The sequence below is a fragment of the Athene cunicularia genome, assembly GCF_003259725.1.
Source record: "Athene cunicularia isolate RWA chromosome 2 unlocalized genomic scaffold, athCun1 chr2_part1, whole genome shotgun sequence".
Classification (NCBI taxonomy): domain Eukaryota; kingdom Metazoa; phylum Chordata; class Aves; order Strigiformes; family Strigidae; genus Athene; species Athene cunicularia.
The window spans coordinates 77,588,501-77,602,006 of NW_020799095.1; the positions used below are offsets into that span (position 1 = coordinate 77,588,501).

Below are 13,506 nucleotides of genomic sequence, written 5' to 3' on the forward strand. Positions count from 1 at the left end.
CACCTCCCTGTGATGTTGTAAGAATTTCTCGGTGTATATTCCTATGTCTCATGATGCAAAGCACCAGAAGAGAGAGAGAAGAGCAATTATGCTAACTGCTTGTCAGCATTAAGATCTTGCACTCAGTGTTAGTGAGTCATTACCCCTACAAACTGTCAGCCAGGCTGTATCAGTGAGACAAATAACGTTATGAGAGTCTATTTTAAATATATATTGTGAAATAAGGCTGCAAATTAATAGAGGTCAGAGGTTAATAGTTTCATGTTTTTCTTTTATATACACTAAAAAGACAGAAAAGCCATGTGAGAAACACCAAAGTGGGCACTGAAAATACTGCCTTTTACCTAGGAGTTTAAAAATGACTCTCACAATAAAGTACACTAATGGAAATAAAATCCAGAGTGTCCAGTATTATCAAACACAGCCCTACGAAACCATAGTTCATAAAGGTGTGGGTTGTAATACACATAAACATCTACATATATGTACCTGCAGGCAAACACACATTGTAGAGTGCAAACCCAAGCCAAGCCTAAGTATGACACCTATACAATAAATCACAGGAAGTCATAAAGGCCTTGGTGGTACTGACTGACTTTATCGACTCTGACCATCCTCATCTGGGCCTCCACTCTCCGCCTCTGCCCATGGCCCAAGAGCCCCATTTCAGCTCAGTCCCTGCCCAAGCTATGCTGTAGGAGCTGGTTGTGGACCCTGTTGATCCTGGCCCTGGACTGACTTCCCAACTTCACTTGAGACATGCCTAGCAATTGCTGAACCTGACCCTGAGCTGTGGATTGATCTCCTGGTTTGGCCTCAGACCTGCCTCATCACCATGGACTTGGCTGGTGTTTGGCTTCTTGCTCAACTCTGGCTGCCAGCAGCCAGGTTTGCCCAGCTCACCCTGTGCTGGTGAGGCCCCTGTCTTGCTAGGAGGTGTCATCACCTATAGCTTCCCATCCCTTTGGAAGCAACCTGCCTTTTTTGTGCCCTAACAGAAATACACAGTGGTGTGGGTACAGTATGTCTAACTTGTACCTCAGTATATATACACACACCCCTATTTCACCAGATGCTGATGTACACTGGTCTCACTCGAAAACAATGAATTTGGTGTTTCTCTCAGTTCTTTGGCATAACTGTTGAGTGGTAATTCAGTATACTTAGCTATTAATACAACCAAAATGTTATTCTCAAAAAGGCTATTCAAAAACACGCAAAAAAAAAAAAAACAACTGAAAAACAACAGCTGGGTACATTTGTATGAGCTTACTCTAAAAAAAAAAAAAAAAAAAAAAAAAAAAAAAAAAAAAGAGGAAATCCATGGAATAATTTGGCACATAGATTGTCCAACTTTCAAAAACAATTATAAAAGACATGATGTCCATGATCTGGAAAATTTTGCAAATTTGATCTGGAGCCCTAAGCATTTAGATGCACATCATATGCTCTGCATTTGTGTAGAAGTAGCTTGTGTTATTTCTCACTCAAGTAAATTAATTTTTTCTTGTGAAAGAGATGTGGAATCAAAGGTCACACTACACCCTTTCACAGGCTAAACATTTTTTTAAAATGCACCTGCTCCTACTGTTTCAATGTATCCTAATCCTCTAAAAATAGTCAGCAGTATGATTGACTTGCTCCCTGAATACTGAATATGTGGATGATCTTCTGTATCTTGGCAAAACAAGTAGTATTAAAAGACAGACTAAGTACATCCACTTTTGAACTAAAGTTTGCAAACAAAGAAGTATGTCAACCCGTGGAAAAAAAAACCACTAACTTATCAAATTAATCTTCATTTACCTTTTCACATTTAAATATCTAGCATTCATAAGTTTGATAATAAGGTCATTTGGGTTGGAAAAACTGTGACATGAGATAAAGGACATATTATGGGGTTGAGACGGTAAAGGCTAAAGAAATCTATATAAGAAGAGCTAATGGTTCATCAGAGGTAAAAAAAGATCATTAACATTCATAGAACAGTTCTCTTACTTCCATTTAAAAAGACATCAATCCATCTGTTATTAATCCAGACCTACAATATGCTACTTAGAGCTGTGTAGATGTCTTAACCACTTTGATATATTTATTCCTATCAAAACACAAGTACTACCACACATAGTTATATATATGTAACAAATTACATACAATGTCCTTCATTATTCTATAACACAATTTATCACTGAAAGATGGCTGTTGCTGCTTTCCACGTTGTTGGGCTCCAGCATATTAGAAACACAAGTCCTACAAACCACAAAGAGGAAGCATTCGGCATAGAATTCCAGATAGTTTTGCTTCTCTCCATTGTCAAGTTCTCAACGATTTCTGCAAGACCTTCCCAAGTGCCAGGAAACCAAAACTATTTACTTATGTCTTTCCATAGAAACTAGTAGTGTTTAGCAAATAATACAGTTACAGAAACCACCAGCTAGCATTATGTCTGTTCTAACTACTGCCTTCTACAAGCAGCGTTACCTTAACCCTTTGAGTTCACCTACTAACTGTTCATTAACATGTCTCCTTCTTGCAGATACACCAATGCATTTCCTATGCCTGTAGGAAAAGCGACCAATAATAGAAGCCTGGGCCCTTACAACTGTTCTCAGGAAGCTAAGAGCTCAGGTCGCTCTTGAATAAGGGAGACTTTGATGTCTACTATGAATTATGCTGTTTGATTACAGTCTGCACACATCCTTCTGGCAGCTGAGAACTAAGCACAGGGAACAGTGTTAACCATGAGCCTAGAAGCCATCACATGAGCCCCACTTCACTGGAGACTGCCTAATCTGGAGTGGTACAGCTCCCAGACACCTGGCATTGGTTGCTCCGCACTCACAAACTCACTGGAACTAATTTGGAGATAGTCTTGCCCATATTCTCAACTGACAGTAAAATGTGCATTGTGTATTACGAGTTATAAAGCCTGCTGTTTCACTGCACACAGCTCATGGAGGCAGAGGTGGAAACTTATAAACGACTGCTCTTACAGAACCACTCCTGCAATAGTACCTTATGTAGATTCTGCATTTAATCATCAAAGCCTGCCTTTACTTGTAAAATGTTCTCCTTAAGACTACCTTAAACGTTTTGCAGGAATTCCAGTCAGTTTTCAACCCAAGTTCCCAGCCAGAATAAAGCTAGCCCTCTGAACACACATGACCTGTTAAAGTCCTGATATGGACTCTTCATTTGCCTTTTCTGCAAAAAAAGCGTTGGTGGTAGATCCTGAAAACCTTCCTTTAAAATGACTACAGGTATTTTTGAGAAGACATGACAGTTAAAGGTCAGCTGGGACATATAAGGTATACATCCACACTTTTTTGTGACAACAGAAACATGTCAGTGAAAGCTCCATTCTCTGACACTTAACAGTTCATACAAATTTGAGTCTGGTGACCTTCAAAGCCAAATACACCCATCTTCTTTACTACTTGATGAACTAATTTGTATTTCAAATTCTCTTAAATGAAGCACCTATCTGTCAGGATGATAGGCACTGTGCAGAACTTGCAAAGAGAAAAGAACTATATAAAGCAATCAGAGAAGCCTTTTATTCAGCTGCTACAATAAATGACAGATAGTCTCATTATGCAATTCCCCTAGCTCCTCTTAACATACCTGACCCCTAGAACTCTATCACATGATTCATCAGTATGGTAGTTTCAAATATTTTTCAAAAACAGTGCAGTAACATAATTTTACAGTGATTTTGCAATACTGATCTTGGGCGTGAAGAACTGAAGATTCCCAAAGTGCACATGTACATCTCACAAGCTCATTTAGTGAAGACAACAAAAGACATGGTGTGCAAACAGAAACTACACAGGATTTTCATCTTTATCATAAAATATTTTCATAGCACAAATGAAAGAAAACATGTCTTTGACAACACAAATAATTACAATACCATCTTATATTCAGAGGGATATTGTGCACAACCTTGTTCAAAAGACTCTGCATATTTTGATAAGTAACTAATTCTTTAAGTGTTCTTGCATTAGCAAACTGGATTACATAGTGATGAATGGGGGGATAGTGTGAAAACAGCAAAACAGACCCAGACATGAGTATGACTTTACCTGTTGCCTCTTCTCAAATTCTAACTTGATACGGGATTTGATGCAGTTGCATGTGTCCTGATAGGTCTGCTGCAGTGCAAGTTCCATGAGGTGTTTGTGGTATGCTCCTGCCAAGTTTCCGCAGATAAAAATGATTACATTTGCCAATATCTAGGGTGTTAAAAAAAAAAAAAAAAAAAAAAAAAGTGTCAGGAAATTTATATAAATAAATTAACAGAACATAATTCTAACCTTCAATAAAAGATTGCTGCAGTCATGTATTTTGCTTTTTGTTTGATTTCTAGCAAAGATTCACTTTCAAAAAGCCTTCACAATTACCGGCAAAATCCCAAGCAATAATACCATTTTAATCTAGGATTAAATAAGAATGTTAATGATCAACATGTTTGCATACTCAATGAAGTATATATTTTCTGAAAAAAGCAGTTCAGCTCATGTTCTACATTCACTGCTGAGTATTATATCAGTGGGATCATGATCTCCTGATGTAAAACAATAGCTATGGCTCCTAAAAACAACATCAGAAGCCATGTTATTGCCATGCTCTTTTGGCAAAACATTTTCTTTTGCAGTGCCATATGATTAAGGGGTGAAAAGTCTCACCCACATCAACAGCCTGACCTGCATTTTCCTCAGCCTGACCCACTACTGTCTTTCTGTCAGCTACAAATACTAACCTTGGTGACAGTAAGTAATGTTTAAGTAGTGAGATGTGACATCTCTCTACTAGAATATACTTTTCACTGCTACCAAAAAACAGCATTTGCCTAAAACACAACACTTCATCTATAAGATTTAGGGTCAAATTCACAGCATCACATGGTCAGTGTACACAACACATGAACATGAGAAATAAGTTCACTTAAAGAACCCAGTTTTATTTAGTAATTGTCTGAGACATTTCAGAGAGTAAAGAGAGGAGAGAGGCAGGCCTTTCCCATCCTTGAACTTTGAACAGGACAGAATACTGTGTGGCTATGCTAGCACTTTCAGCTGTCCGCAGTTTATTGCTGAAAAAAGAGTCACATTTACCCATCCCAGCTCACCTGGAGCAGAAGAAACACAATAATGAACCCGATTCTTAATTCAATAAAAGAAAACAATATTAAAAGGGAACTGAATCTGAGATACAGCTGTAATCTGGTCAGAGCACGACTCTGTCCATAAAGCCCTAGTGTATCATATAGCCTAGATTAGAAGTACTACATGGTATCATAGGACTCACAGTCTGGAAGGGAAGGAGGAAGAAGAGAAGCTAAAATTTCATTAATTCTCCACAGTTAATCTAATCATGAGTTTTATGATAGATTTCCCCAGTGATCATTCATTGGTTGATTTTTGTGTACCTATGTACCATGCAAACTTTTGTGAATTGCTAGTAGTGAGAGAGCCAGAGATGTCAGAAAAGAAGTCTGAAAAACAGTATGCTACAGTGGTTCAGAGAAAAGACATAAATTGTTCTATTAACAGAAATCCATCTCCTTGAGGAAAACCTTTCATTCACATACACACACACACACACAAAAAAAATAAATGGTTTTAATTCTCCTTTTATAAATGCACACTTTAAAATAGAAGTTTTAAAGAAATGTTTTTATTTTCCTCAAAAATTCTAACACCATTACAGGCAATACCTGTTCCTCAATCTGTCACATGTCTGAAATCTCACCTCTCATGGATCCACAGAGCTAAAAGGAGGAACTATACACATCGACCACAAAAAAGATGGATGATTTTAATTTGATAAAACTTTATTTCCCTAAAACTTTAAGATCATGGCATTACATTATTTCTAAAAGCAACATCTGAGTTCTTAAAATTTTCTAAAATACATAAATGTAAAAACAAGGAGAAAAGTCTACATATTTCACTTTCTCCAAAGAGCTTCTATTATGAAATATAGGGATAACAAATAGTTTAAATGAAACATTTCACAACAACTAATAATTAAAAAAAAAACCAAAAAAAAAACCAAACAAAAAAAACAACAAAAAAAAAAGACAACGTAAAGAGATGATGGTGTACAGAAAAACACCTGAACTGAAAATACTTTTATATTTCTTTGTAAATCACAACTTTTTAATCATGCTTTCATGTCAGCAATGTCATGGTACTCTCAGCAGACATGGATTAGTGAACAAAGATCTTCTGTGACAGATTCCAGTGCAGGAGTAGGGTGTTCCAACTGGCAATCATTGCTGGTTTTTGAAACAAAATTATTAAATGAGAACAAATACCTGAAAATAGCGATTGACAGGCATAGAAAATTCTTAGATATGCAGTGGGAAGGTTTAGTAACAAAATGGAACACTGAAATGAAATCAAGTTTGCTGTCATCATTTCTATGTGGAGATCATTGCTGAAAAGCCACAAACAAACTTACTAAATGTATTGTCCAGCTTCATAAAATTATAGACTATTTAAAGTAAAACTTCAGGAATACAACTGATCCAAATTTAAAAAAAAATACTGTGATGGGTAGATGGAGGAGTAAATTATGAGTATCATCTTCGCAGTCATAGAAAAATAGATTACAGTTTTATGAGTGAACTAGCTGAAGTGAGAAAATAGATGGAAACAAGTGACTGACAGGCAAGGAAGCTAATTAGCCAGGCTTTTCAGATTCTCAATGGGGTAATTCAGCCCACATGAAGCTCTGTGCTGGCTTCCAGTACCTGAATTAGGCTGTTCAAAGACAACTCAGGTATCTCAGCCATTGCCATACTTAGTGTAGATGTAACACATTAAGTGTGTAAGTGAATATGTAGATAGAAACTGTGTTCAAGACATCATTAATTCTTTTGGCTACCATGGAGTTCATTCAGAAATGTATCACTAGGGTAATAACTTTGAAAAAAATTTCCAAGAAATGGATTACCTAGTTACTAAATCAGACAAACAGGTTTTTTGCCTGTATGTAGTCTGGATTGAGTGAGTATTTCTGTATTTGTCACTGAAAAGTTATTGAGTGAAATACATATTGTCAATATACTGTTTAATGGAAAATGCAATTAACATTACTAAACAAAATAAACAACATACTTCTTGCTGAGTACCTCTCTTCTCCTAAGTCTTGCATTTTCTCCTGAACTTCAGCCCAGTTTCAACATATGAGATGGAGACAAGCTCCATCCCCAGGTTTGCTCTAAAGTCTCATAGGCATTCTCCCAGAAGTAGCAGGTTCAAAGTTCTGCTCAGTCAAAAAGACTTAACTGAGCTTCTCATTTCCTAATCAAGTACTCTAATCAGTATGCAACTGTACCAAAAGTTCCTCCCATTCAGGCACCTGCTCTGAGAAGACTCCATGATGTGAATTCTACCTGTACCAAAGCATTTGAAATTAAATCCTGAGTCAGACCAGTATTCTACCTTCTAATTTCTCCAGGCGAGGACACCGAAGCTCTGTTCTCTTCTGTTTTGGTTTGGGTTGGGTTTTTTTCTCTTTTCTCTCCACCCCTGCCTCCCCCACGCCAGATGAATGTTGGCTAATAAGAGAAGTTGTGGTGGATCTTTTGGTAAGAAACTCTGCATCTTGCTGTGAAAGCTGTGATCAACTGTGCAGATACAAAGATGCTGTGACGATATGCAGGGTAAAATTTGGAAGGCTTAAAGCCCAGCGAGAAATTAATCTGGCTTCAGCAATGAAGGATAACAAGAAATGTTTCTGTAAGTATGTCAACAGCAAAGGAAAGACCAGGGACAGCCTCCATCCCCTGCTAGATGCAGGAGGAAAAATGGTAACAAGTGATCAGGAAAAGGCTGAGGTGTTTAATGCCTTCTTTGCCTCAGTCTTTAATAACAAGATTAGTTGTACTGAGGGAACCCAGCCTCCTCAGCCAGAATACAGAGACTGAGAGAACGACCCCCTCGCAATCCAGGAGACAGTCAGTGACCTGCTGCATCACACAGACATACAAAAGTCTATGGGACCGGATGGGATACACCCGAGGGTGCTGAAGGAGCTGGCTGGGGTGCTCGCCAAGACACTTTCCATCATTTACGATCAGTCCTGGCTGACCGGGGAGGTCCCAACAGATTGGAAATTAGCCAATGTGACGCCCATCTGTAAGAAGGGTCAGAAGGATGATCCGGGAAATTATAGGCCTGTCAGCTTGACGTCAGTGCCCGGGAAGCTGATGGAGCAGCTCATCCTGAGTGCCATCATACAACACATGCAGAAAAAACAGATGATCAGCATGGGTTTATGAAAAGCAGGTCCTGCCTGACAAACCTGATCTCCTTCTACAACAGGGCGACCTGCTTATTGGTTGAGGGAAAGGCTGTGGATGTTGTCTACCTTGACTTTAGTAAGGCCTTTGGCACCGTTTCCCACAGCATTCTCCTGGTAAAACTGGCTGCATGTGGCTTGGATGGGCACACGCTTTTCTGGGTAAAAAACTGGCTGGACGGCCGGGCCCAAAGGATTGTGGTGAATGGAGCTAAATCCAGTTGGTGGCTGGTCACGAATGGTGTCCCCCAGGGCTCGGTGTTGGGGCCACTCCTGTTTAACATCTTTATTGATGATCTAAACGAGGGGATCGAGGGCACCCTCAGTCAGTTTGCAGATGACACCAGGTTGGGTGGGAGTGTTGATGTGCTCGAGGGTAGGGAGGCTCTGCAGAGAGACCTGGACAGGCTGGAGCCATGGGCTGAGGCCAACTGGAGGAGTTTCCATAAGGCCAAATGCCGGGGGCTGCCCTTGGGCCACAACAACCCCCAGCAGCGCTACAGGCTTGGGGAGGAGTGGCTGGAGAGCTGCCTGTCAGAGAGGGACCTGGGGGGGTTGATTGACAGCCGGCTGAACAGGAGCCAGCAGTGTGCCCAGGGGGCCAAGAAGGCCAATGGCATCCTGGCTTGTGTCAGCACTAGCGTGGCCAGCAGGGACAGGGAAGGGATCTGACCCCTGTACTCGGCACTGGTGATGCCGCCCCTCGATTCCTGTGTTCAGTTTTGGGCCCCTCACTACAAAAAGGACATTGAATGACTCGAGCGTGTCCAGAGAAGGGCAACAGAGCTGGTGCAGGGTCTGGAGCACAGGTCGTACGGGGAGCGGCTGAGGGAACTGGGGGGGTTTAGTCTGGAGAAGAGGAGGCTGAGGGGAGACCTCATCGCCCTCTACAGCTACCTGAAAGGAGGGTGCAGAGAGCTGGGGATGAGCCTCTTTAACCAAGTAGTAAGCGATAGGACAAGAGGGAATGGCCTCAAGTTGCACCAAGGAAGGTTTAGACTGGATATTAGGAATCATTTCTTTACAGAATGGGTTGTTAGGTGTTGGAATGGGCTGCCCAGGGAGGTGGTGGAGTCCCATCCCTGGAGGGGTTTAAGAGTCGGGTTGACTTAGTGCTGAGAGATCTGGTGTAGTTGGGAACTGTCAGTGTGAGGTTAATGGTTGGACTAATGATTTTCAAGGTCTTTTCCAACCTTGATGATTCTGTTATTCTGTAATAAAGCTGTGGCCAAGGATCTCTATAAAGGAATTAAGCGGCACCTGAATAAACTCACGGCATGATTCTGCCAAGGCGGACAAGTGTACAGTGTGGTGAAGTTTCTGCTTAATCAATGAATAAATTCAATGTCTACAGGAGGTGATCTGAGTCAAAAATTAATGCAAGGAACACCAAGATACTATCAAGAAGTATCTCTAGGTACTCCAAGTACCAGCTTGTATCTCTAATCACTTAAGGAACATTATCATGCCTGATCTCTGTTGCATCTCTTTTGACCTACGGAAACCTATACAGACTTCCAGGCAATGGGGCATTTTCTAAATTGCTTTTTTACATTCAAGTACATGTATTTTTCAGTATCAGAGAATACAAAGCTTTCTGATGTCTAGTGCTTAACTACCAAAACAGACCGTCTTTAAAAGCAAATGAAGTTAAGTAGCTATGACTAATTTTGCAAGAGTACTAAAGTTCACTGAGTTGCTCAAAAAGAAGTAGTGTATATAGAACTTCAACTGATGAAAGCTGCCTACAAAGGCATTGTATACAAGGAAGTACTATTTGTATACAAGGAAGTACTATGCTATATAAAGTAATGATAATATAGGCTGATGATTCTGAACTGAAGCATAAACGATTTGTTAACTGTCTTAGCAACCGCTTTTTAAATACTGAATATAAAAATCAAGAGTTGTCTACAGAGTTTCCCTATGTGGAAAGCCTCCAGTTCATGAGTTGTTCTGTCGCATTTCTTTCTTCTTAGATATTGTACAGATCCTTCCTGAAATTCTTGCATGAATAGAAGTTTTACCAAAAAAAAAAAAAACCAACACAAACCATTAGTAACTTTTTTAATAGTCAGTTTTCACTTTTCTTCTGGATAAAAAAGCTGAGGAAATGGAAGCCAAGGGGTGGGCAAGAAAGACTGTAATTTATAATGTCTGTGTGGAAATTAATGGGAGAAAAAACAATTCTTGTTTCACTGCCAAGGTGCAAATTTTTTAGCTCTGCAAACATGAATTGTCTCTCCTCCCATCTGATCTTTCATTCAATAGTTTGTGGTGTAACTTACCAAGCTCGGGAACAAGTCTATACTTTTTTGGAACCTGTGCAGTTTTCGATTCAGACAAAAATCAGTTAGAAAGAACAACACTGGGCAGAATCTGAAAATCAGCATTTAAAAAGGAAATGCTTAGCCACCATGTAAATTAGTCATTCACATGGTCACCATATACTATGCCAAATACCATTAAGTTACATGTATTCAGAAGTTTCTTCAGCTATTACATGCAACACTCTTGCCCATGGAGCTCTGGCCAAACAGATGATGTTGACTTGTTTTTCAAAGGTTTGAAGTCACGAGTTCCAACATTTTAATACATTTCAGTGTCAGCAATATCTATAGCTATGTAATACCTCACAAGAAGGATGACAGAATTGAAAACAGGAGATGGTTTGCCCATATGGCAACCACTGTTTCAAAAACAAGCAGTTGGGGGAGTGGCAAAATTAATAAAGTCTCGATTTCTATGGATTTGCATTTTGCACACTCATTTCCTTACTTATACAATACTTCCAATTCCTCAAACAGGCCAAAGATTGTTATAGCTGGCCTAAAACTAGTGATCAAGCGGTGCCTGGTCCACCAGTTGCTGTTATACAATGTAACAACTGGCTTTTTCCTGTATTTGTCTTAGATTACTAAATTGGGGTCTCTATCATGAAAGCTGGAGTCTTTCATAAAGGAATGTAGCAAAATTTTAGATTTCTATTTCTGTTTCAGAGCTGATGATAAAAGTTCACGAATTAGATAATTGGGTGCAGAACACGACAGGTTGACGGAGACAGAACATAGGCAACTGCAGACTTATCTCCTCAGGAATTAAGAGTAAAAATCAATTTCTTTAATGACTGCAACATTATATTTAAGATTTTGAAAGGTAAAAATAATTTACATCCTTTAATACTTATGAAGGGCACAATAAGAACATATGAAGGGCACAATAAGAACACACTACAGATGAAGAAGAGAAGCAGGAAGCTCTATTATCCTCAGACACCTTGTGTATATCAAGGAGAATCTCAAATGTTTTTCAGAAAGATTAGAAAAACAAATTGTAGTTTTGCAAGAAACAACCTAATTAAAAACAAAAAACAGAAAACAAAAAACCCCAATAACCTAAGATTTTTCAAAATAACTGAGAACCAACAAAAAATGAGTTTCAATTACTCATTATTCCAGGCATCAGCAAACTGCTCTGTATTTTCAGTGCTAAAATAAACTCAGTAAAAGTCCCTTTGTGGAAGGGGAATTTATGTCATTTTACAAGCCAGGAAGTTGTGATGTTGTCTTCTAATATGTATGTGTAATTCTCTTTGTAGCTTTTGCAATCAGCATTGTGTACACCAGCAGGATATTCCTTTCCTGTAATATCTATGTTATTTGATATGATTGTCTTTTTATCATTATTACAGATTGAAGTTTCTCATAGCCCCAGGCTGTTCCATGGAATGACTGGATTTATTTTATTCAGCTCTGTGCACACACAGGGCCTATCTATGCCAGTGCAGATGAAAACAGATCATAAACTCTAAGCTCTTGAATCAAAACCAGGAAAAATACACTAGAAACAAGAATCAGAGTTATGGTCCCTTTAGATCACTTCTGTGTAACACACATAATCAGTATTATTGACTCTAATTAATGACTCTTCATATTTTGAATCTAAAATAATTTTTTTGCCAGAGGGGAACTCATACGCAATTCGTTCAGAAGGAACCATTCAGTCACTGCACTCTCCTGCCTGCCTGCAGAGAGGTCTTTTTGCATTTATATGTGCCTCTCAGATCATTTTATTTACTACTAAAACTGCTCAAACACATCTGAATATACAATTAATTGAAACAAAGAAAGGAAAACAAAAATTCAAATGTGTTCAGTTATATATTTAGGTAAAACTAACAGTAACTTTGGGTTTGGCTTGAATTTTGGAAGCAGACTGCAAACAACCGATAGTCTCATCCATCTTAAAAATTAAAATGTTATACCCAAATGACTGAGATTCATTTTTAGGTCCTGGATCTGATACAGAAATGATAGAGAGATGCAGAAATACTAGCATGCTATTAAAAAAAAAAAAAAAAAAGACAATACCATAAAATTTAAACAGCTTACTTAACAAGAAAATAATCTATGGGGCAATACATCAATCTTCGATATATTACAGAAATATTCCCATGTCTGATTTTTGAATTTAAAGAAAGTTAAACTGAATTTAAAGAAATTAATCTTCTTCACTCTCAAAAAAAAAAAAAAAAGAAAAAAAAAAAAAGGAAAAAGTCTAAAATCTGTAGTATAAATATATTTACTCACAGGACCAGCAATACACTGCCAAGTTAAATGTTTAACAATAGATTCCTCCTTATTTTCCCTCAGCAGGAGTATTACTAGGCTATCTCTTCTGTACTATCTATGAAGTTTATTTCTTATTATTATCTACCAGCCTTCACTAAATTTCTTCATATCTTATATATCTCTAAACATCTCCCCTTCTGGCAAGTTTTACAGAAATCAATCAATAGGTTCAAAAGCTATGAGAAGAAGGCAGGACAAACTAATAAATCAACTGATAATCACATATGTGCCCTTTGCTAATGTACTAATTTCTGGCATGCCTAATTGGAAATAAGATTACCCTCTAAACCCCAGGAGATTGAGACCCCAGCCCGGAGCTTGGAGAGCTCATCGTGCAGGCGCAAGAGGAGGAGACCTGATTACCATGAGAAGCGAGGGGAGGCGGGGGTAGACTATGTATATGTATAGGTGTTCTATGAATATGCACTATTTTGTAACATATAAGCCGGACGGGAGCTGCAAACGATGCGCATGCTTGTGGTGGAGCGATCCCCCATGCGCCCAGCGCTGAATAAACATACCCACTTTATAACCCCAAAAGTTATAGAGTGATTTCTCTGCA

General features: G+C 38.8%; 1 protein-coding gene across 1 annotated transcript in view; it reads right to left on the bottom strand.

The window, feature by feature from the left end:
• The window catches only part of ADCY2 (adenylate cyclase 2), a 214,011-nt gene that overhangs the window by 118,369 nt on the left and 82,136 nt on the right, over positions 1–13,506 (bottom strand). The window contains exon 4 of the mRNA XM_026841391.1: positions 4,086–4,235. Coding sequence (XP_026697192.1) covers positions 4,086–4,235 — 150 coding nt within the window. The remainder of the gene's footprint in view (positions 1–4,085; positions 4,236–13,506) is intronic.